Source organism: Cydia splendana, chromosome Z (assembly GCF_910591565.1).
Source record: "Cydia splendana chromosome Z, ilCydSple1.2, whole genome shotgun sequence".
In the NCBI taxonomy this organism is placed as follows: Eukaryota; Metazoa; Arthropoda; class Insecta; order Lepidoptera; family Tortricidae; genus Cydia; species Cydia splendana.
Window position 1 is genome coordinate 26861913 of NC_085987.1, and position 26697 is coordinate 26888609.

General features: G+C 37.8%; 1 protein-coding gene across 1 annotated transcript in view; it reads right to left on the minus strand.

Annotated features, from left to right (window-relative positions):
* Positions 1–4279: 4279 nt before the first annotated feature.
* Positions 4280–26697, minus strand: part of LOC134805018 (uncharacterized) — a 41985-nt gene continuing 19567 nt past the window's right edge. The window contains exons 4-11 of the mRNA XM_063778302.1: positions 22033–22096; positions 21467–21663; positions 20976–21107; positions 17978–18148; positions 7410–7650; positions 5965–6963; positions 5457–5746; positions 4280–4875 (exon numbers count right to left, since the gene is read on the minus strand). Coding sequence (XP_063634372.1) covers positions 4849–4875; positions 5457–5746; positions 5965–6963; positions 7410–7650; positions 17978–18148; positions 20976–21107; positions 21467–21663; positions 22033–22096 — 2121 coding nt within the window. The 3' untranslated portion in view covers positions 4280–4848. The remainder of the gene's footprint in view (positions 4876–5456; positions 5747–5964; positions 6964–7409; positions 7651–17977; positions 18149–20975; positions 21108–21466; positions 21664–22032; positions 22097–26697) is intronic.

Consider the following 26697-nt stretch of genomic DNA (forward strand, 5'->3'; position numbering starts at 1 on the left):
ACGTACAGTCAACTGTAAAAATATGGGTGTACAAATCATCTCAAAAATATGTCCCATAACTCTTATATCAGTGAATTAAGAACTATGGAACATATTTTTGAGTAAGTTGTACCCATATTTTTACAGTTGACTGTACCACTGACTGGAACTAGACGACATACATTTAAATAAAGTACTTAAAGGGGTATTATATCGCGGCGTTTTGTGTGGTGTAAGATAAAACTAATACACTTAACGCCGTTGTTTGTAATCATATACGTCTGTCAGACACATTTTATTTAAAAATCAGTTACATTCGTTTGTCCTGTTATTTTAAAATATTTTTTGTTATTTTAAGTGGAATAAGGGTTACCCATTGTAAGGAAGTGAATAAGGGTTATCCCTTTATTGTGTCTTTACACGTGAACTCCCGTAAAAACGTGATAAAGGGCTGCTGTATACAACAGTAAAAAAACTAACACTGCTTTGATTGAACTCTCCTTTAACATATGTTTAACTATTTGGAAAAATAAATATATAGAATAGAAGGATGCTGTTTAGCCATAATGTGTCACCCACATTAATTTTGCAATAAGATATCAACTTCAAGCGTTAATTTTTGGGCTTGACATATTACTCGTAGTGCAAAAGTATTGTGTATGTGTTGTTGCACATTATTGCTAAACAGTATCCTATTGAAATAAAATATACTCGATAGAATTCACGCGGTAATACCATTAAATATATTAAAAACGGGCCAGTCACGTATTTTAAGTCGAAAAACGCTCGACATGTTTCACTCCGTACCGAGGAGTGTCATCACTTCATCAGGAGCTTGCGTTTACGGTGACGGACCGGCGCAGACTGCGGGCCGCAGCTATCCGCGGCCGATGACTCGGCCGATGGCTCGGTCACCGTAAACGCAAGCTCCTGATGACACTACTCGGTACGGAGTGAAACATGTCGAGCGTTTTTCGACTTAAAATACGTGAGTGACCCGTTTTTAATATATTCAATATGTATGTGTCTCACGGAAGTTTTGTTGGTAATACCATTATTTTTTTTTTACCAATCTTGTTGGAAAAAGCAAAAATATAACTTTCATAGTACACCACTAGACTCGGTCAATATAATTTTGGAAATGTTCATCATCTCGGTATCGTAATTGTAACTAATACTGAGGTTGTCTTACAATCTTAACCAAAACAGACAATGAACTGTCAATGGCAGAAGTAGATAAGCGGACCAGGAGTTCAAAATTATTTACACACCCTTTTTTGTTGAAGAAGTACGAGCTTGTGCAAGTCACGTTGGATATCTCGCCCGCATAGCTACTTCTGATGCTGACTGTACAGTGAACTGTAAAAATATGGGTGTACAAATCATCTCAAAAATATGTCCCATAACTCTTATGTCAGTGAATTAAGAACTATGGGACATATTTTTGAGTAAGTTGTCTACACCCATATTTTTACAGTTGACTGTACCATAGCACACTGTACGCCCAATAGGAGCAACTAAATTAGTTTATCTTAATAATTAGTACTTACTTATACAACTATGACTTCAACTTCAGTATAGTATAAAGTTAATGATTATGAGACTCTTCCTTCTCTTGAACTTAATCGCATTACAAATTTTAAAGCGCAAAACCGAGCGCGAAATGTTTCATCCTCCTTTTTGGTATATAATCTTAACAAAATATTGTGAACTTTTAAAAACAACATACACTGAAAAAACAAAACAAAACATACTTAAATTAGAGTAATTGTGAACTTAATACTGAATAGTTGATGTTCGTGAAATAGTATAATGTTGAGACAAAATATTATGGCAAATAAATAACATTTCATAGTTCATACATCTTACAGATACAATTTAAAAAAGAACAAAATTCATTGTGATGAAAATTAATAGAAATAATTTGTACTAAGGTGTTTAAACTAGTGACTTCTGATGTTGCCAAACGACCAATGTAACAAGTTACAAGTAATCATAACAATTTTAATACATACCTATAATTATAACGTAAGATTAGTTTACTATCTAATAACTTCATACACTATTAGGAATTATCATTTACTGATGCAAAAATATAACAAATACTACTAATCCTGGCAACACCACAATTAATTACTTAATAAACTTTGAAAGCAGATAAATAAAATTGATACAAGTCAATTAATTAAAAACATAAAAATGACATTGAATAGCAATAGTGCGGTAATTAGCACTTTACGTGCCTATGTCGAAAATTTAAAAGGCCATATGTACCTACTGTAAAACGTTGTACGATACACGTGCGAATAGGTAATTCGCAACGCGTGACGATAAATTAAAACACGACCGCAAGTAGTGTTTTAAATCGACTCGAGTTCGATTTAAACACTCTATTTCCTGCTTTTCGCCCTTTTATCGTAATGTACTATTCTACCGAAAAATTAATAACCAATCCGACAGTGGTGGGGCTACTTTTAGAACTCTATTTCCTTCGGATTACTTATTTTGAGACAGTGAACACCCTATCCTATAGGTTTTTAAGATAAAGTACTCAATGCCGCACCATAAAAGCAGTCCGGCTCGCCAAATGGATCTATTTGACGCGCCGACACTGCAATCCAATCATGTTACTTTAGTCGGTTCTACAATTAGGGCCCGACCGTGAGACGGCACAGTGCCGTGTACGGTGCGACGGCACGGCGCCATGCCACGGCACGGTGGCGGCACACCGGCGGACGGCGGTGCCCCGTAGTTATTGTTAGCTTCCACTAGTGAAATTAAAAAGTCGACATGTAAATTGTCAGCCATTTTTGTGCATTAATGCTAATTATGATAATAATGTGATAAATATAATATATTGTGATAATAACGAGAGAACTAATATGCAACAGCAAAACAATAACTACCGAGCGGTGCGCCGTCCGCCGGTGTGACGGCACCGTGCCGTGCCGTCGCACCGTACACGGCACCGTGCCGCAGCACAACGTTGCAACTTCCATGTCGAGCACATACAGATTTTGATTCTTATGTATTTATTGAATAATAACTTAAATACGAATAACTTTGAGTTGTTGTTGATGACAACAATCCATTTTGTATCAAAACATGAAATACGAGCTAACATAAGATTATCGTGTTAAGCCCCTTTGTATAATAACATTTAATACATGTTGCATTTTGACTTTATTATTAGACAAGGACTTTTGTGACATAATGAGCGAAGGGTGAGCTTATCGACTAAGCGCAACGTGGCAGTATTTATTCAAATGTCGTAGTTGCTGAGCAAAAGGTATGTAAGCACAACGATTCAGAAACGGATATTTTCTATTGCATCATAAGTATGAGACAGTCTGAAACCAAAAAAAGCTCCGTCAGATTTCGCCACAAAATATATTTTTTCTACTCATCGACTGTAATCTGTGTATTACAACTTCATATACAACTCTATAACCTCACTCTTTTTAACGTTGGATAGTCTATGGCACTTCCGACTCAACTAATATAATTGTATCGATACGGTTTAGTCAAAAATTTTGAAATTAGAACGTCATACATTTCGATAAAATATTGCTTGTTTAAGGAGACTCGACTCAATACGAATTAGCCAACGATGGCGTTTCGGAACTAATAACGTCGCGGCATCTGTCATACTTCCGTCTACTTAAACACGCTGCTGCGTCGCTTCTGCTTTGTGATTGGTTGGCCAACTCAAACTTTTTTTCACAATGGACGCCCACGAGATTTTCTCTGCATTGAAATTTGAAAACTTGTAAAAGTGATAAAGTTTTTGTTTTGAGAGTGAAATTGTGAAAAATACTAAATGAAAATGAGTGACAACTATGAAAATATGTTGCCCACTACTCAGGAAACGTGATTAGATTGAGTGTTGCATTATTCATTATTCAGTAGTAGAACTAAGTATTGCATTGGGTTAATTTTGGTAACACTCCATTTTTGTTTTTTTTTCCCGTAATTACCCTAATGCACCTTAAAAAATGTACGTAGTAGTTTTTCATATTAACAGTTTTACTATTTCTGTTAACTTGAGTAAAATAAGTCAGGTAGTAGAAGTAGAAAGTATGGTATTATTCATTATTTATTTTAGTTAACTCGGAGAAAAAGTATTGTATACAATAGTGATATAATCAAGTTTTTCAATCTCGTACCTTACTTAGGCAACTCAGCAAGCTTCGTTGCCTAAACACGGTACTCGACTGAAGAACTCTCTATTATATCACGATTGTATAAAATACTATATAATATTGCCAATGTATATAGAGTTAACGTCCAATGGATTCTGTATACAATGGATTATTATGCATGAGCCGTCAGGCGCACACTCAAATACGATCATCAAAACAAATAAATCAACCAGAAATGGCTGTCTCTTAAAGTTTCAGACTCCAAATGAGCAGAAAAGAATGATATTCATTTTATTAATATTCGTTTAACAAAACGTTATATAAATAAATCTATACATGACTGCAATACTGTTTAAAATTATTGTGATATTGATGTTGCGTGTAAAAGCTGGCCACATATGAACATACCAAACGACACTTTGTTTAAAAAATACGCAATGAGGCTATATTAAAAGACATCGTACCATAAGAGTAATACGATGCATATAAAAACGCATTCGATCCCATAATTGTATATCTAACCATTTCATTCGCACGGCTGCAAATCCTAAGTAAAGTGTTTTATTCTAATTACCATTCCTAATGCATTTACAGCATACAATGTCCACTCAAGAGACAAACATTGCTTTCTGAGGTTAAACAGCCAACACCACGATCTTGCGGTAGTCTTACATATCAATATTTTCAGCATAAACCAATCACATGATTTTCATTTGAATTCCGATAGTTACAAAGCTTCAGTAGGGCGAAACATCTGTAAAGAAAAAAAAACTTTATTAATTTGTCCAAGCCTAAATACTGTATGAAAAATGTTGCTCATTGGTGAATTTTGACAGATATGTCGACTCTAAATATATATCCATTACTCACTATATAACTATTTCATTGTTTCCTTATACCTATATTAAAATATCATACATCAAAATATTAATTTTACTATTGATAGTATGTGAAAGTTTCGGTGCCTACTAAATTATTATTATTCTAGTCATCTCTTCGTATCAACTTGATATACACACATAAGAATAATACCGCTAATGATGTAAGCTGTACGATCCTCGTCGCTTGAAGTTGAGCCAGTCAACTGTGTTTAATGACTAGTACTTACCTACTTACTTGTGTATCGCATCAATGAATCTAAATGTTGCACTCCAGTGGCAGACACCATCAACGACGTCAAGTGATTTTGTTATACATTTCGTTACAGGGTATCGAGTAGTAAAATAGTAAACTAGATGAAAACGGATTAAATGCATAATATACTGCTGCCGACGTTCGCTTCAGACTGTTTAATCGATGAACCATTTATTTTAATTGTTTAATTAGTGTCATCACCTCAACGGGCAGCGAACTTCTCCGCGATAGGTGCGGTATCTTCCTGTCGTGCACGCCGAGCGTGGCCTTGGCCAGCCACTGCTGGCACGTGCCGACGGGGCCCGGCTTGCGGCGACCGCCGTTGATGCTGTGCCGCAGCGCGCCTAGCGCGGCCAGCCCGCGCAGCTCCGACGACGCCACTGGCACGGGCGCCGAGCCTCGCCGTCGCGTCCAACAATCTTTACCAGCTAGAGTCTTCTTTAAAAATTCTGGAATCGTGGTCACTTCGCGCATCTTTTTCTCTTTCGGAGCTGAAATTAATAAACAGTCACTGTCTAAAATAAAATATTTTACTACTACTACTTTCTACTTTGAAGTAATCACTAATATTCGCTTCATTCAATTTAATACGCTTTAGTTACGAAATATTCTTGACTATGGTTACTACTACACGCTTCTTCAGAAATGATCAATCAATAACAATATTGGACGACACGTACGGTGAATAGTTAGTGAATGAGATAGTTACTGTATGTGATGATGTCGGTGGGCATGGACTTGCGGCGACGCGCCAGCTGGTCGGCTGCGCGCGCGAGTGGCACGCCCGCCAGGTTGTCCCGCAACTGGCTGCCGCGCGAGCCGCTCGTGCTGCGTATCGACGGGTCTCGATTCTCTTTCTCTATATTACGTGAACAATCCGTAGTGTCTAAGTTATTATTTTCAGAAGCGTCATCGTTATCAGTCTTATCAGTATCATATCCTTTGAATATATTGCTAAATCTGCCCTCCTTTTTACTCATGTCGAACTTTTGGCTGGTATCAGTCTTGATGTACCGGGACGGGTAGATGGCGTCTTCGTTGCTCGTGTGGAGCGGCCTGACGGCGAGGGCGTGCGCGCGCGCCACGGTCTCGAGCGGCGGGAATGTCTGTTGCCGGATGAGCTTGCAACTGCCGCCGTCTTTGAGCACGATATTCAAACGGGTCGCTTGAACCGGAGTAGTGATAGAAGCTATCGAAGAATCCGGAAGTAATTTCTCGGTGCTCAACATTTTTTCAGTGGGCTTGCCGTGCTCGCAATGTCCACGAACGCTGAGTTGTGAATGCAGAGAATGTTCACTACTTAATGGGCTGCCGTTGGTGCGCATTCGAGATTCAGCCAGTGAAGGAGTTCGACTTCTGTCTCTATTCTTGAATTTGGAGTCTTGGAATACATTCAACGGAACAGAGAACCGCCTGAGTTGTTCTTTCAAGCCTTGGGACTTGACGGGGTTGAGCGAGCTGCGGCGCAGCGGCAGCAGTAGCTCGGAGCTGGCGGACAGGTTGGTGCCGGAGCAGGTGTCGAGGTCGTCGTCCGCCGCGTCCGCGTCCGACATCTCCGTCCCAGTCTCCTCCGCTATTTCTTGCGCCACGAGCATGTCCCACTTGTTTTGGTTGTACAATAAATTTTTTAACATCTCATCCGACAGTTCATTTTTCAAAAAGCGGTGCCATTCGGTTATCAGAGGAGTCACAACGTATTTGAAGAAACCTGAAAAGAAATAATTCACTAGAACACATTTAAATCTCTATTTTCATTTCTAAACTAATTAAGCAAGTTAAATATAGAATACTTAAGCCCTAGAGGGATGGGTAGGCTATTTTATTTTACTAAATCCCACGCGGACGAAGTTCTGCGCACAAGTAAGAAATAAATCAATATAATCACTTTACTTTTCACGAGCCTGCACTCCCGAATTTTAACGCGCTGAATTTTATCTTAGTCATTTTTTGTTAGATCCGATAAAAATCAGATTGAATATATTTTTTTGGTTTTACCATGGGATTACTCGAAATTATAATAATATGTTTTACCCAGGAAACTACCTATTACATTACCCCCACAGGCATAGGGAAATGCCAGACCTTGATATATTCTAAAACTGGCTTATCTGTTGGGGAGGTGACCCAGAGCTAAAGCCAAGAAGACAAAATTACCTGTTTGAATCTTGGGTATGGAGGTGGTGTGCCGGTCGCACAGCGCCGTGACGGGCAGGTTGAGCTTGCGTTCGTAGTCGCCCTGGCGGAAGAACTCCTCGCACACCTTGTGGCTCCACTTGCGGCTGATGTGCCACGGCCGGCACGGGTTGGAGATGTCAGCGCACTTGAGCGCGATCTGCAGCACCAGGTGCCGGTGCTCCTTCTGCGACATGTCGAGGCTGTTCGTGTCGAGGTAGCCCTGGCCAACAAATGTCCACGTTAAAAAACCTTTTTAATACAGTTGCTCAAAAAGTGCTACTTTACGTAGCTGTTTAGCGTTCGCAAAGTTGTTTTTCGCGAACTAGTGTTTTTTACTTTTCCAGCTTTTTTAAATTTAATTCTGACCGTATTTGATACGTCCGCGCCAAAAAGTTTGGATGTTCAAAAACTTAATATATTTTTATTTTGCCATTGGACATTTATTACGTACGTAAAAGTATTGTTATACGATATAAAGTAAATATTTATTTGTTATTTGTTAAAGTAAATAAAACGTTATAAAATACGATATTTCACTAAAAAACTTTTTTATTATTTGGCTGAATGGAACTATCATTGCCACGTTGGCTGTCGTTAACAGAAAAAATTAAAAATTAAAAATAAAAACCGGCGCCCGCCATTTTCACTTGAAATTTAGTTGTATCAAAATAATTATCTTAAATTGCAAGTGTAAAAGTGTTTTTGTATTAAATGAGTTAATGTGATAAATTGAGGCAATGTAAATCAACGCTGAACGTAGTTCATAGTGATGAATAATAGGTATATAATATACAATATCATTCAAGTTCAAGGGAATAAATTCGTAAATGTAAGTGTAATACTCATGCACAGAACACCGCCTCTAGAAACCTAATATTGGCCATTTTGTTCCCGACGCAAATCACCAAACTGTGAGGTGCGGGAGGGGTGCTCACGGCGTTGCGATTGGTCGTTTCAAACATGGCGCGCTGAAGTGTAGGGATGGGACATGTTCATTACCAGTTCTGCTACCAGTGATATCGAAATTTATTGTGGTAAAATTGTTACCAATTTAGTATACTTAGAGTAAACTTACTTAATAAATATATTGATTAATTTAATATTTCATTAAGTAATTTAACAATGTACCTGAAATTTTTACTTAACATATTAGGTCATTTCTGTTTAAAGTACCCAGAACTTGAATTTTAAAATTTAGAATTTTTATATTATTTCCACTCAGAATCGCAATTTCTTTCGATACGAGAAAAAAGTGTCGCCAAAATCTCATACAATTATTTTATTTTGTCCGTTTTATTAAGGTCATAGAAGGTTGTATTGAAAACATATTCAAATGGACCAATAACATATGCCTATTACAAATCAACTCCGAGTTCTCTCGCACTTCTTTGAAGTTCATCATCAGGTCCATCTCGTGACATGAGACCTAACTGCTCACCTAGAGGATTCTAAAAAACCCATACAACATATGTCTATCACAAACCAACACCGAGTTCCCTCGCACTTCTTTGAAGTTCATCATCAGGTCCATCTCGTGACATGCGGCCTAACTGCTCCGCTGGCCTAGAGGATTCTAAAAAAACTTACACAACATGTTACCTATATATTATGTCTAAAATGGTACAATACGGTATGACGAAGCACGAAGTTTCCGCAACTGAAAAACCATCATCGTCACATCACTAGTCGAAAGGGAAAGGGATAGCGCATTGCATTTTCAAGTTAACGAAAAGAGACGGACATAATTCGCCTCTGCTTGCTGACCAGTATAAAATGAACCCCGCGGACAAGAAACATTATTCAATGAAATAATGAATTTGACTTTCCTGTGGGATGTTATTCCATCTGTTTCGTAAGTAGATGTCTTAGATGACTTGCCACACCATTTTACGCTGCAATATCCCATGATTTCCCAATGAATTCAATAGTTTACGATTTATTTTCTTAGACTCGTGCATACTGCTAACAGGTCGTAACCTTGGGCGCAACTGATCGGAGCGGCGCGCGAACAATCTTATATTTGACCTATACACCATACGGGCGGTGACCGCGAGTCGTCCTATAAGCTCGGTCTATAGGGGTTGGTCTGTGTACTCATGTTACCAATATTTGTTTTACTGTGATTTTTCGCAAATGTATTAAAAAACGTCGTTCAATGTACGTGTGAAAGTGTTATTATTTACTTGTCCCGTGTCTTTTATTCGCCTACGGCTCATAAAAGACATCTCGGGACTCGTAAAGAATAACATACTTTTCACACTTGCATTGAAATGTACTATTTCTTGCAATGAAATGTTGACATGACTTCAAATTAGATCCGGAAATATGTACTACGTATCCGGGTGCGATGGGTGAAGATGATATGTAAAGGAATTTCATACAGCCTTACACACCTAGGCCTGTAAAGCAACCTTCTTTTGTTTTTAAACGTGAAATTGTGACAATTACTTGGCATTCAACCATTAAAAAAACCATAAGCAATATTATTGGTTCGTTATGACATTCTGCCATTACCGTTTTTTTTTTTTTTGCCAAAGTTTCTTGTATGGTGGGCCGCTAGAGGTTAATTGTACGTTTTGCACATTAGAGCGGCCAGAAAAGTCGGATTTTACATTTAGAAGTCATAAATAGCAGTAGGTGACTGATTTTATACGTATAAATTAAAATGGACTAGTAGTTCGCCCCGAACTGAGAACTCGCCGTTTGCCTAAAATTATATAGAGCGATTGAGTTTGTTACACCTACTTACTCGTATAGTTCGACATAAAATAGTAGAAAAACAACGGGTAGCACTCCGGGAGTGCCGGCAGAAGTGAAAACTCAACGACATTGTAATTCAAACTATTAATAACAGCGCCATCTAGTGCAAAATGTCTGCAGCACTATGTATAATTGAGGTTAACGTCATCTAGCGTTATTTCGTCGCATTACTTGAAACCCCTAAGCACATCACTGTGAGTACTACAGTTATATTAATACCAGTTTGAGGGAAACTCACTAGATGGCATTTAAATCAAAAAAGAAAAACACAATGACATTGTCCGTCACACGTGACGTCACGCAAGCGCCCTGCGCTGCCTCAACGAAACAGCAGGCTCAGGCATACATTTTCGCAGCGCGGTAGAAAGAGAGGGTTACGTCTTACGTCTTACGCTGTCTCGAGTTTAACATTTTTTCCCCACCTCAAAAAGTGCACAGCGCCGCTAAAGAAGTTTTCAGTTCAAAATAATTTTCAAGAAAAAAAATGACTTCTATGGGGGCCGGTGAAAGATTATTGTACATAGATGGTGCGCTATTGTAGAAAAGGAAGTAAAACCACCCACTTTTCTAGTAGGTAGCATTTCGTTTCTGTAAGGGTCGCAGTTTTAACCTCAGAACCTCACGAACCCACTTCTCTGATAGGAGTTCGGTTCTGTGAGGATTGCACTTCGAACCTAACCAAAACCACTTTTCTAGTAGCATTTCGTTTCTGTAAGGCTTGCAGCTCAAACCTAACCTAACCCACTTAACGGCGCGTGCGGTGCGGTGTACGGGGGTTTGAGCGGGAGGGCTAGTAAGTTTGGCATCATTATACTTTATACCTACATTTTATGGTAGGTAATCATAGTGGTTTATTTAGGTTAGGTATCAGTGGTTTTCCGGGTCAAGGTCCGAGTCCGGGTCCGAGTCCGGGTCCGAGTCCGAGTCCGGGTCCGAGTCCGGGTCCGGGTCCAGTTCCGGGTCCAGGACCAGGTCCAGGTCGAGGTCCAGGTCTAGGTCTTGGTCCAGGTCCAAGTCCAGGGCCAATTCCGGGTCCAAGTCCGGGTCCAGGTCCGGGTTCAGGTCCAGATAAGAGCCCGGATCCGGGTCAGGTCTGGCTCCAGGGCCAGCTCCGTTAAAATCGAAATTCAAAATCGCCAAACGTGTAGTCATTGAAGAGTTCTGTTCTGATCATCATCAGCAGTTCCACTTCATCAAATGCGACAGTTTTTAATGTAAATTCTTGATTTTCTGATGAAAATACACGAATCTCTATACGCATGCCTTTAAGATTTGTGGAGTTCCCTCGATTCCTCATGGATCCCATCATCAGAACTCGAGCTTGACAAAAATGTGGCTTAAAAACTTAACTTGCTTAACAAACATAACGAAGAGGACAAATCGCCAAACGTGAACAATGCTTCGTTGAAGAGTTCCGTTTTGATCATCATCAACAGTTCCACTTCATCAAATGTCACTTTTTTGAATGTATATACTTGATTTGTTGATAAAACACATAAATCACTATATGTATGCCTTTAAGATTTGAGGAGTTCCCTCGATTCCTCATGGATTCCATCATCAGAACTGGGTTTTGACAAAAACGGGACCAATCTGTATGCATATACATACAATCAAAAAAATAATTTTCGTAATCGGTCCAGTAATGACGGAGATATGGAGTAAGAAACATAAAAAAAAATCACAATCGAATCTCCTCCTTTTGAGATTTGGAAGTCGGTTAATAAATGAGGGCGCCACTTTCTACGTAGCTGTCACATTTTTGACGTAAAATGCTTACACATGGCAACAATTTATAGTCTGTCAAGCCATTTCCGTCAGTAGAAAAAAGCGGCCATAGTCTAATAAAAAACGTTTATAGACGTTTACCCAATTTCATTTAAATTAGAACAAATTTACTTAAAGTTCTTGAGTATCAAACTATCCTCTGATAGTTCAGTTTAAAAACATCGAAATGCCGGGACGTGCCCCTAGCCAGCCGCGTGTCCCAAGTCGAATGTAAGAACTTCGTCCGCTTCGCTCGCTCGTTCGAAAAATAGCGAAAAGAAACGCGAGGAACGCGGTATTGTATGAAGGTTGTCCGTCTTGAATATTTACTAGTCTCTGCTTAAGAGCAATGAATAATGTCACTCAGTGTAAACCATTATTATAGGTTATAGTATATCTTTCGATACGGTATTTACCTTACCTTGCAAACTATGACTATGCTATGCTAGATAGACTATGCTATTATACTAGACATGCCTCTGACGATGGTAAGGTTTGTTATATACATACACTACCGACCCGCCCGGCTTCGCACGGGTTAACAAATTATACACAAACCTTCCTCAAGAATCACTCTATCGATAGGTGAAAACCGCATGAAAATCCGTTAAGTAGTTTTTGAGATTATCGCGAACAAACATACAAACACACAAACAGACAGACGCGGCGGGGGACTTTGTTTTATAAGGTGTGATGTAAGCAATAAACATAATATATGTATTTATATTACATGATTCGGGTACAGCTTACCTAACATTGACAATGAAATACATGTATATTTTAATATCATAAAACTCCTAAATATCGCCCACTCTGTTTTAATTCAAACGCTCAAGCTCCTATCGGGTTATTCCCACTAGTTACCATCAAGTTCTTACCAATGGTAACTACTGGGATTTTTTCCCCCCCTTTTACCACTGGTAACTACTGTGAAAAATATTTCCCAGTAGTTACTACCAACTCGGTTTGTAAAAGGTGGGATTATTTTTCCCAGTAGTTACCACCAACATTTTGTTAAATTTCAATACTAATAAATACAGAATAAATAGTTTAGTATCAATATAAAGTGCTTCAATAAATAATTATAAGTCGATTAGTGTTTCAGTGAACTGCCTTAAAAGTGTTCAAAAATATTAAACAGTTTAACCGGTACAAGTGCAAAAACTAAAAGGTGAATGTAAGGATAATTTAATCCATTTAGATATATTTTCAAGTGATTTTATTAGGTAATTAAACAGTTTATGCTTTAGTATTTTACTGAAATGAAACACTAACCAATTATAATAATTTATTAAAGCATAAATTTATTTAAAAAAAATTGGCTGAGTCATTTTGGCTCGCCTGATGTTGATATTTGTATGGGAGAGTCAATTTTTTTTCGCTTTTTCGGTATCGGTTCGGGGTCATCCATTAATTACGTCACACGAATTTCTAGGTTTTTTGACCCCTCCCCCCCCCCCCCCTTGTCACATTTGGTCACATTTGGCAAACCCCTCCCCCCTAGTGTGACGTCACATTTTTTCTACGAAATCGCCAAATCGAATTAAGTAAGTACCTGTATTATTAATATTTTATCAAAATATTTTTGACGATATAAATATTAGTAATTTTATAACCCAAAACTGCTTAGGAAAGAAAATTAAAAGAATAAAAACGATTATCGTTTTAAAAACTTGTTATTTAAATGTACAGCGAATAAAATAATTTAAAATAAAAATTCGGTTACTGATGAAGTTAAAGTGACGTCACAAAGTTTGTGTCTCCCCCCTCCCCCATGTCACAATATGTCACATTTTCTTGACCCCTCCCTCCCCCTAAACGTGTGACGTAATTAATGGATGACCCCTTCCTAGTAAAAGTTGTTAAGTATGACCTACATATTTACCCCGTAAATTATTGCAGGTGACTATAAAAACCCGGTCAAGTGCGAGTCGAACTCGCGTCCCAAGGGTTCCGTACTGCACACATTTTCGAACGAGCGAGCAAAGCGAAGTTCTTAAGTACATTCAACTGTTCATTCAATTGTTCCTTTTTTAACTGAGCTATCAGAGGATAGTTACGCAATATATTTTTTTTATTTTGTTCAAGTATTGTGTTAAGGTTAAGCATAGTGCCTAAATTTTTTTGCATTGGTTAGGCGTATCTCTGTTATTTCAAGATAACAGGGCTATAACCGCGAAAATCGAAGTTTGCAAATTGCTGGCATTTCTCTCTGTCACTCTAATTAACGGTTGCATTGGAGTAAAAGAGAAATCTCCGCAATTTGCGAACTTCGGTGTTCGCGGTAGACCCTCTGATATACGGCAGTTTAACCTTCTCATTTAGCTACTCGTACTTAAACGAATTATTTGTTATTATTATTTGTTCTGTTTGAGCACTAACCTCCTACAGCTCATCCTTCGACCTTACGTGGAGGCGCACCTCTCTCGGATGCTTCAGGCCTTCGGCCCTACGCAGAGCTTGGCCTTCGACCTTCGCACTAGCTGTCCACACCACGTTTCACGTAAACAATTGCGGTTGTGGCCCTGACAGAGCTTATCCGCAATTCTTATTCTTAAGTCGGGCTCACACTTAATTGCAGACTTCTTATACGTTTTTCCAGTAATGTATAGGTATCGGGTCCAATCGCTTAACAAAAGATAGAACAAAATCGACGATCTCCTTTGCAGGAATGTCAGACGCTCCGGGCCTTCAGGGCCTTCGACCTTCGCATTCAGACACTTGTACAATAATTGTTCTGTGTTTGAGCACTAAGCTCCCGCAACTCGGCCTTCGGCCGTGCGTTTCAAAAAGTCTCTGTGGGACTCTTCGGGCCTTCAGCCCTACGCGTAGTTCGGCCTTCGGCCTTCGCAAAAGCTGTCCACACCACGTTTCACGTAAACCATTGCGGCTGTGTCCCTAAAACAGCCGCAATGGTTTACGTGAACCGCTTTTTTTTTTTCTTAAGTCCAACTCACGCTTGACTGTAGTTTTGTAATAGGTTTTTCTGTCATCTAGAGGTGAAGAACTATTATGTGTATTTTTTTTTTTTAATTTAGACCTAGTAGTATCGGAGTTAAGGGGGGGAATGGTCATTTTTTGCCTATTTTCTTAAATAACTTCTAAACTATTTCATAAAAAATTATAGAAAAAATATAATTGAGATCCTCAAAATAAGCCCTTTCATTTAATTTGTAACACGATATGGTTTGCAAAACTTTGTTTTTTAATTTTCTCATATTCATTTTTATTACATGTCCGTCTTTGGGTCACAGACTTCCATATGTGTACCAAATTTCAACTTCATTGATCGAGTAGTTTTTGGTGACAGACGGACAGACAGACGCACGAGTGATCCTATAAGGGTTCCGTTTTTTCCTTTTGAGTTACGGAACCCTAAAGAACAACCTGTATATATACTGTAAGTACTTTTTATTAGTATTTAACTCTAACATTTACAACTACTGGGAAAAAAATTCCCACCTTTTACCAGTGGTAACTACTAGGAAAAATAATTTCCCGTAGTTACCAGTGGTAAAAGGAAGAACTTGGTGGTAACTAGCGGGAATAACCCCTTCTATCTATAGTATTAAGTAAATGTGACATCGTGCTAACGTTCACATCAGGGATCTAGTATATTTTTCTACTGTACGGGTACAGAAGAAAAACATAATCACCTATAATGGTCGAAATATGTGCGCCAGTCGCTAGTGACACTACGTCACGCGTCGCTTTGCGTTAGTATCGCGGTTGCGAAACCCTGGTTATCTTTATCTTAGAGCAGCTGCGAATGAACGATTCACGCCCGACCATATCTATGTTACACCGATCATACAACTTTCATTTTTGACGCAGATAAAAATATTTGTAGGACATAATTATATCTCTAATTTAGCATTTTGAATTTACCAGTCTGTTAGGCAACTCTTCCTCGGCCAATTCCCATAAATATCATTGTTACGATACATTTGATATTCTCGGCATTGAAATATTGATTTAAAACTGCGACGGCAAGTAATGGAAACTGGTTCACATTTCACGCGATACACCATATAAAAGTACTATATAATTTACGGCAAATAATAAACTTGTATATGACAAATTAAGGACCTCCTTTTTTTTCAAGTTGGTATAATATACTTATGATACGAGATAGCAGTAAATTTAGGTGCGATATTTTTTGGGGAGCGCACTTGCTGTTTTTTACGTGTTATTTCTTCCGGCTGAAAGGCTGAACGTATATTACTTTAAGACGAAACAGGAGCTGAGTTTTAAATATTTTAGGTAAATATACCCGTCTCGCTAACGGAAGCGGCACCTAAAAGTAGTGCGATAACGACAAGGCGAAAAATCCTGCGTAAAAATCTCAAAAATCGAGGTTTCGTACTCCTCTGTTTCCTCCTCCAAAACTTAACCAATTGTAACCAAATTTGGAAATCTAAATGATTATGAAATTATCTGTGTCGGACCGTTTTGCTTTTTTGGCTAATTGATATTAGTTTTGAATGCCACGCCTCTCATTGCGGCATTTTGGCCATTTTTGAAGGACTCTAGCACCTTAAAAAACAAAAATATCATAATAAAGCAAAACGGTCCGACACAGATATTAACAATATTAATCTGTGTTGAAAAAATCATTGCTCTAGCTTCAAAAACCACGGAGGAAAACGAGGAGTACGTTTGTATGGAGAAATGACCACTCCCGTTGGCTCTTAACACGGTCAGGTAAAGATGAGCAAACAATCTTTGTAGGCTAAGCGCGCGTCAGCAGCAGCTTAACGCTGAGTTACAAATCAACCTAAATTTTATAATAAATAAAAGATTGTGTAAAAAATGAAAAGATTACCGAAATTAAAATTTGTGGTAGTTATTATTATAACTTATAAGTTATAACTTATAACTGACACAATGCTTAGTTTCGATGTGTGCGTTAGTTAACATTAACACACTAACTATTTGATTTATTTATTACCTTACCTCCTAACCTAAATCACATGACGTATCGGTGTATAGTAAATTATTGAAAAGGCTAGAAAGTGAGCAATAGATGGATGAGTTAGTATAAAATATTAAAAGGCTTGGAAACTCTTTAAACAGACTAAGATGCACTTAATGCCTAAATATTTAACGAAATTAAATTATTGTAGTACCTACCTAAGTTTTTTGGAAGATTATACACCTTGGGCTCGAGTAACCCGACAGATCTGTCAGTGGAATATACGAAGTTTTTTGAAACCTGTTTCGTTTTGTATAATATGTGACTAGAGACAGATTTCAAAAAAAATACACTATACACTAGGTACCTACTAACTACTACAACTACTAACTTTGTGTAGGTATGACATTTTAGTCTCTAAATGCGGTCAATAATACACCTTTTCTCAAAAATGGACGGCAAAGTCGACTTTGCCGTTTAAAAAATAGGTTGCGAAGCGCGTAGTTTATGGTCAGTCAAAAATTAAAAAGTTAAAAACATTGCAGTCTCGATTTTGGGACTGCAATGTTGCATACAAATTCCATTATTTGTCGAGTTCCAAACTTTTTAAAAGTTGAAATGGCCATATCAAATGAAGGCACAGGCCCATTAAACAGCCAAACAGATGATTAGTACCGCGACTATTTAGCTGTCTCAAATAGGTTGGCGTATTTTCGGCAGAAAAATACACTTCTATTTTTTTATTAAAAAAATAAAAAGGCGGCAAAGCTAATTTTTTCAATTGTTTCTACTTTTTTCTGTGAAAATATATACGTAAGAAAGTTGCTTTTGTAAAATATTTCTATGATATTTATATTTCTTGCACCATTTTTGAGAAAAGCACTATATATGACTCGGCTGGAAGGCTACTTGCTGGCTTCGGATTCAATTAAACGGACTCCCAAGGTCGTCCGTTTAAAACGAATCCTCAGCCTGCAAGTAGCTACTTCCGAGCCTCGACAATAATGTACTATTAAAATCTGTCGGGATATTCGAGCCCATAGTGTACATATGTATGTAGACACATATTTGGAATGATGTTTACTTATTGTTGTTTAGGTCATACCTTGAACTGGCTTAGGTATTCTTGCTGGCGCGTGATGTCCGTGGCGAGGATAAGCGAACTGATTTGGCGCTCCAGCGCGGCTCGTATGTCGCACGTCTGGTCCAGCAGCCCGCTCTCGTTCAGGCAACTTACGGCAGACCGCCAATGGTGATTTTCCAAAACTGACGTGTTCTAAAAAAAACATTATTCGTTTATTTGTAGTTGGCGACTAACATAATGGCATCGCGTCTCCGCAAGGACCGCGATCGAGCTTATATTGCGCACACATTAATTACAACATTTCACTCCTCACTCCCTACAGCCTCGCATAGCCCGTAATTAATTTTAGGAATTTTTCGCTTGCTCGAGCCTACTAGCTAGTGGGGTTAAACTAGATAACTAAGGCCCACTTGCATCATCCCACTAACCCGGGGTTAAGCGGTTAAACCGCTAACCCAGCGTCAAATTGTACTGGTAACCATGGTAACACCACGTTTAACGTGTTAACCCCGGGTTAGTGGAATGGTGCAAGCGGGCTTAAGTATATTTGTTTATACTTGTCTTTTCTCTTGTCTAATTTTTTTAAGTTGTACTTGGTTGTATCGTATATTGTTAATTAATAATTTTCATTATCAAAATAAGTATGGCTCCTAGCAATATGTTAAATAGGGAATATATTACATTATATTCTTAATATAATTATATTATATTATTATTGATTATATTACATTATTATTTTACATACAATCGGTACCTACTCAACAAAATGCATGCGGAGTTTATATCGTCGCGTCGTAATACATACATCTTATCGTTCAGCATGCTAGTCAGATAAAACGAGAGCACGTACTCGTAGCTTAGACAAATAAATGAAGGCGTATATACGAGTAAGACGAGTGAGTATTCGTGTGGGGGGCATTTAGACGTGGGGGAGGCATGGACGTGGCACTATTCCAGCGTTCACTCGGGATACACTGCGAGTGACGCATTGCGATTGGCGCGTACAACCATTCTCACGCAGTCTGCCAACAGCCACAACTGACCTCTCTTGCCTTCTCGTCGCCATTGTGCATTGTGCAAGTGTACGAGACAAGTAAGCGTAGGACACCATCACAGTATGACAAACAGTAGTTTTACAATAACGTAGTGACGTTGAACTCTACACTGACTGAAAATGTTTTCAGATTTAAATAACTACCTATTTAAAAACACAATTCTCATTATGTTCTTACATGTATTAAGGCAAATGTTCGTTGATATTTAGTTTAATAGCGGAAGGCATTGTTTGTAAGATGAATGTTGACTACACACTCACACAGTGCGGAGCCGAGTTGTTTTGCTTTACACGGCATGTTATTATAATACTGCCACAAAAATAGAAACTAATCTACTTATTTCATATTTATGTACCTACCTACTAACTATAAAAGGAAAACTACAGGACTTTATAATCTCAAGTTTATTTGAAAACGATTACATAGTTAAAATAGTATGTATTTAAAAAATGTTGTGTTCGATCAAATAACCACTTTCATAAAATCACAAAATAAAGTGAATGGCATTCGATTGATAAGGATTAGTTTGAGAGCTGCAGTTGCAACCCAACCTAACCTACTTTTTAGGTAGCACTTTGTTTCTGTAATGAGTGTGAGGGTCGCAGTTCTACTCTAAACCTAAGTTACTTATTTGGGAGCAGTTCGGGTCTGTAAGGGTCGCAGTCCTAACTTAACCATACTCAGTAGATATGGTATGATAAGCAATGATTTCCCGATGTTTTTACTTTTTACCAAACAATGCATTTAATTAAACATTTTAGGCATGCGTTTATTTTATATTCATATTTTATAATATTGTTATACGAGTTTAGAACTATTTAGGAATACATAATTTTGTCTAATGTTGTTTGTAAACTGAATGTTTGTCAGTTTTAAAAACCGGGCAAGTGCGAGTCGGACTCGCACACGAAGGGTTCCGTACCATTATCTATAAAAACGGTCACCCATCCAAGTACTGACACCGCCCGACGTTGCTTAACTTCGGTCAAAAATCACGTTTGTTGTATGGGAGGTTGCCCCACTTAAATTTTATTTTATTCTGTTTTTAGTATTTGTTGTTATAGCGGCAACAGAAATACATCATCTGTGAAAATTTCAGCTGTCTAGCTATCACAGATCACGAGATACAGCCTGGTGACAGACGGACGGACGGACGGACGGACGGACAGCGGAGTCTTAGTAATAGGGTCCCGTTTTACCCTTTGGGTACGGAACCCTAAAAACTAGGTACTTTAGTACATTAGTTGAAAATGAAAGCAAAGAAAATATATAGTTATAATAACAAGCTATAAAGTTTGGTGTCGTTGTTACGTCTACTTCTTGTTTCCATTGCTCCGTCAAGTCCATTTTTATCAGAAGTTTGATTATTATCTAAACTAGTGAGGGACATGTTCACATATATAGTTCTGCTTGTAAATATTTCGTATTAGAATATACCTAAAAATGTTCATTTAAAAGTTATCAGACATGAATTTCCAAGATTCACTCAGTGCGTATGAAAACGAGTCACATTGTGCGGAAATTCTTCACTGATGCTACCGCGATGCAGTTTATTAATACAAAATAAATCATAACGACCAGTGACACACCTGATTCAACCTCCACATCAAGCTTAAATCAAGCATGCTCATGTAAATAACGGAATCGATTAGCTACGATCAGGATTTAATATACCTAGGTATCGCTGTAGTCACACACAGCATTGGACTTGCCATGTGACACGATTTACTACACTACACTAAATATTATAATGTACGACTTGACAAACATAAGAGTCAACCCAATCCCCTGATGCTCCATTCCTCGGTTAACTTCGTATTATTGTATTACTTTTGATGACGTGTGGATAAGGGTAATTTAAATATACCTGCTTAACACATTACGTAAAAATATTCATCATTAGGATAGTTTAGGAGAACCTGCAATGCAATTATATTTAATTTGAGTGGTATGTTTATACTCACTCTATACAACGTGGCAAGATGATTGGAAGTGGCTATAAGGAAGGGCTGGTTGACCCCCGGGTGGTCCATGTCGTGCGCGATCGCTGCCAGCAGGGACGCCATCACTTCTAGGGGCTCCAGATAATCTCGGATCTAATGGTGAAAAAGATATCTAATATAAAAGCGGCTTCTAAAATGCCGTATACATTAAACCGAAGAATTGTTGATTGTAAAAGGACATAAAGTCAGATAATAGCTTGCTACGAATTTGTCAGCTAATGTGTGTGTGTGTGAGAGAGAGATATTTTTTTTTATTGAATGTAGATAGCCTGAGGATTTTTTTTGTATGAAGCCATTATTTTTATAATTTACTCATATAACTGAAACAGAAAGACACGTTCTGTGCAAACTGCAAGGTCTACCTATGCTTGAGATATTGTCTCGGTGTTCATTCAACTTTCGGGTAAGAAATTCATAAAACTATGTACATCATGTATTCTCCAAAGACTTACTTGTTTCTGCTGTAGAAAGCAATGCATGGCCTGCGTGACATCAGCAGCGTGTACCGAATTGTGGTAAGGGTTTGTACTGTGGTAGCCTTCTTCGATTAAGCTGAATAATTTCCAAGCCTTCGCTGCGTCGAGCTTGAAATATGATATCAGGCCATAGATGTGGAATAGATGAACACAGAGTACCGGCAGACAACGACCTGTTAACAACAGTCAACTTAATTCGGGACTCAGTGTACAATACAATACTCTTTATTGCACACCTCAAACAGTCGACAATACATGTACATAGTCAAATAAAGACAATTGTACGCCACTTATAATAAGTAGATAAATAACACCACCAAAGTGTTGTATGTACATATTAACTTTAATTACTTGTATTATTGTATGTACCTACCTACTCATTTACATATAATTGCACAATTAGAAGTAGACGAGCTGTTATGAAAATCGAGCAAATCCATTTAACTATTGGAAATAATAATAGATTTCGAGTCAGCTCTATATATATATAAATATCTTAATTGGAAATAATATTACAAGTTTTAAGTATGATTGATAATTACCCCCCGAGACGTTTTCTAGCGTAAAGGCGTTGAACTGCCACAGCACCGACTGGTCGAGGATGCGCTGTAAACAAAACGAATTATTTATTTTGTTACCAATGTTGTTGTTTTTTTAATTCAGTCAAATTCACTGAAAAAACTCAGTACTTTAACAATTACAGTGACAGTATTACATATAATATGACAGTAACAAATAGCCTGAATTAAAATAAAATAGTTGACTGTGATTAAAGTACAAGTTACTTCAGCAAAATGGTTGTCTGTATTTGTACCAGTGTTGTGATTGTGAGATATAATTAATATACATAGATATAGGTACATATTTATCACAGCTCTATGAAATCAGTCAATATCGAAGGATTCTCCGAAATTTTACAGAGGCTGGCTCTATTTCTTTAAAGTTGACCGACCACCGACATATATGTAATTTAAAAAAATATATACTAGTTAATTAAACATTTTAGTTAAGCAAGTATGTACCTATGTAAGTTGACAGTAGGTACTTAAATTATAAGCTTTCCATGTGTTCAATTCGCGTAGCAGTGATAGAGATATTATTCAGCCGCATAGAGCAAGTAAAAAACAGAACGTGAATAAATTATCTGTAGTCTTTATTACCACGAGTTTGACACTGACCTGACACTGACATATTCGCTAGCGTGTGCGAAGTAATTGTATGTATCTCGCTCGTACTGTACTCGCATATTAGTGCGAGCGAGATGTATAGAAAGTAAGTTACACAGACGTTACCGAATATGTCAGTGTCCAGCTCGTGGTAAGGCTACAGCTCAACAAAATAGATATAGTAGAAATCTATTAAGAATAAGTAATTATTATAGCATCGATTCAGGCAATATTTATATTTTTGTGTTTCAGGCTACGCTTGGCCGTTTGTAAAGCGACGTGTGTTAGCCTCGATTATTTCACTCGGGAGAATAGTGTGCATATGCATAACCCTCGTGCCTTGTAACCCTCGCAACGCTATATATTACACTTTTCGGACCACTCGCTACGCTCCTGGTTCAATTTTGGGGTACTTTATTTTGCTCGTAGCAAGACAAACCGTATGAGGAAAGTATTTCTACGTAGATAAGCATTTTTAAGTTAATTTGATTTATTTATTAGTTTAATATTTAGTATTGTCATTTAATTTAGTTTTAAATATGTTCAAGCATCTCTAATTGTTTATCATTTTAAGTGTTTCTCTTGTCCCGTAGTATCTCTTACCCTACCTAACCTTAAAGTAAGTTGCATTAGGTAAGTACCTTTATATTCTTGCATACAGTACGTCTACCATCAGATTTTACATTGACATATACGCTCACGTCTACGTAACTTACTTTTTATGCATCTCGCTCGTACTCGCATATTAGTGCAAGCGAGATGTACAGAAAGTAAATTACGTAGACGTGAGCGTTATGTCAATGTCAAAACTGATGATAGAGGCTCTGCAGTCCACCCCTCCATAATCTTTTGGCAGATGTTGTTTTGGTAGGAACTCGTGTAATGCTTCTACACTAGCGTGAATCATAACTCGGTCCATGATTTTTGCTTTGACAAATTTTCGAAATAAACTTATAATTTGTTGACCTATGCTCGGAAAGTTTAAGACGTGGATTGAGTGCGCTTTGAACCCAAGCCCATCCTTTAACAAATAAATGTATATTAGTAAACTTAACAAGCTGTAGCATAATTGTTATTACGTGATTGACAAGCTCTTTATACATTTTGTAGTGTATATTGTTGTAAGCCTTTTACAGACCTTAAACTCTTTTTTGCTTCGCTTGCTCGGGGGTATCAATATCAGAACAAGGGGTTAAACAACAACTTTTCTCCCTTGTAAAACCAATAACTATTAACAGTAACTAGTAATTGATTGTGGTATGATATATTTATGGATATGTATAGATTTCCTGTTAAGACGCGGGACGCGCATGATAGCATTTTTCATCTTTGTGAATAGTACTAATTATCAAGAGACGTCTGGACACGCGCGTTGACCTAAAGGGGCCGACATATGTAGTCCGTCCGAGTACTGAACCATTTGAACACTGAACCTTACCGTCAGATTCTCTTGCATGAAGCTGAATTCTGAATCTGTCGTGTCAACGACCTTCCTTTGTCCCGTATGCCCGAAGTTAATATTAGCTTAAAAACAAAGACATAACAATCTAGGTACTTGGCTGATCGTCAATGATTCCTGCATCAGGAACGAATCACAACATTTGCTGCATGCGTGTCTAGTCACGCAAACAACATAATAGTTATATTTCAGTTGGAGTGGCCAAGAACATGTAAGTATATGCCTATTGGTAGCAAAGCATGCATGGGCGGGTACAGTCACCTGCGATAGTATTGTATAGGACTACGCGTAAAAAGTATCTACAACACTATAGTTCGTTTTTTTTTAGCATTAGAAAGAAGGTAAGCGATCTTGACATGTCTTTTAATAGAAAAACGCTTTTTAAAAATCAGTAGGTAACTATTACTTATGAAAGCAGGAGAATATAAATGATCGTATAAGATTCATAATTGTTACATATTTGCCGTGACTTATTTATAAAACGTGTTTTTCAGTAAAGAGACACACCAAGATTGTTTACCTTATTTCTAATGCTACAAAAAAAGAACTATAATGTGTTTACAGATAGAATTGTTTGCTTTGCATATGTATTTATTGAGTGACTAATCGTTTTGACGGTTCGAAAAAATAAACTGATTTGACTAGCAGGCAAAGTTCCTTATTGGCTACGTGCGAAGTGCATGGTGGAGGTAAGTAAAGCGATCGCAGCGCATACCGTGGTGAAAATTGGAACTAACGAAGGATAGCGTCTTTAACATTTCATACAAGTTATATGGCTCGAAATGGAACCTTCATTTACAATTACTCGTGAGATATTCATTTAAATTGTATGGTGTAAGGGACCATTGTAATCTGTATGAAATGCTTAATAAATGTAACTAACGTATTTAATTTGATAATTATTTATACTGTATCCGTGTAAATAGCTTTGCAATGCTACATATTATATGTGATATTTTCTTGAAATTACTCGTAAGAATGGGTAAAGTAAGTTATCCTTAAAAGAAGACATACACAATCGCGAACTTTTTTGTAGACCCAGGAAAGAGAGTAGCCCCAACATACATTGTGTTGCTATAGCTCAAAATGCGAAAATGCGTTCAGTAGTTTTTGAGTTTTGGCGTTGTTCTAAAAGATGTAGTGAATTTACGTTTTCCCCTAGATTTGCGGATGCTAAGTTGCGTGACAGTCGTGCACGTAGGGAATTGCGTTGTATAATTTGTAAAACTGTAAGTGTCGTAAGTGTGGCAGATATTGTGTGCGTTGTTTTATACCATACTACCTAATTGGGCTCACTGTACATGCAATATGGCATACAAATCGGGGTTACAGACTTCCACATAATGTTACAAATTATGAATAATGAAACGCAACGCAAACAACCTTAGCGCTTACATGTTTCTTTATTTAAAACAACCAGTGACCACTCGATACTAAAGTTAATGACAAAGTGTAAAAAGTAACAGTGGACCGACGCCTTTAATGTTTGCGTAAATGCCGACACCGCACAAGAACCGCACTAGGCTTGTTAGACTTTTACACAACCGTTCAAGACTTACACTTGACTTACTATAAGACACGCTAGCCCTGTAAGTAGTACCGAGTTACTAACAATGGCGATGAATGCAGCTCGGGTGCGCGCATTGCACCCCTCGCCCCTCGCACCCCGCACGATTGCCCTGTCTAGGCGGCTTCGTCGAATGACTGTCTACAAATATTTTACGTGACAACTACTCCTTATAAAAAAGAACGGACATATAGGAACTATCGCTCGCCGCAAGAGGTAAGTACAGTAATTTAGTGCACTAAATTATGTTATTTATATAAGTGAGTTATCATTCGCCAGTAAGAGCAGTTCTTGCTTGTCGTGATGTTTATATCAATATTTTAGCTTTTTCGTTAATCCGATTCTTGGCATCATTATTTCCCTACAGAAGTATGTGACCTTGCTAATGTTACTTGAAACGCAAAAGAGCATCCAACAGTGTGTCACATGAACATACATATAGATAGTGTTATAGACGCTTCATGAATATAAACAAATGAGATTTAAATTTGTAGACAGACTTCGCACAATGGAACGTGGTTACAGTTACTGTACGAAGTACCGGTAGTAACGGATAGTAATGGCTACACTACATAGGGTAACACTGAAAGTTTATAGAATAGCAAAAACAGTATTAAGTTAGGCACCCCATGTTTTATTACAGTACCAACCAGAAAGCAAATTTTGTACAGCGTTGTTGAATGCATCGCTATGGAAGGAGATAATCAAATTAGATTACCGTCTATGGGAGACTGGGAGTTGTACGAGAACAAACGGTCAGTCACAAACGATGGACCTAGGCTAGCAGCTTTCAGAAATAAAACGAGCGAAGCTTAAATACGCCGTACACACAATTTTAAACTTGCGCATGGAATGTACAGTCAGCTGAAGAAATAGTTGAACTATCTCTGCAGCTGACTGTGCCACGAAAAAGTACCTAGTGAAATATTTACATTCTGATCGCATGAAATCAACTAATTATGTGTGTGTGCCTAAGTCATTAATCATTATTGACATTCAATACGGCAAGGTAGAA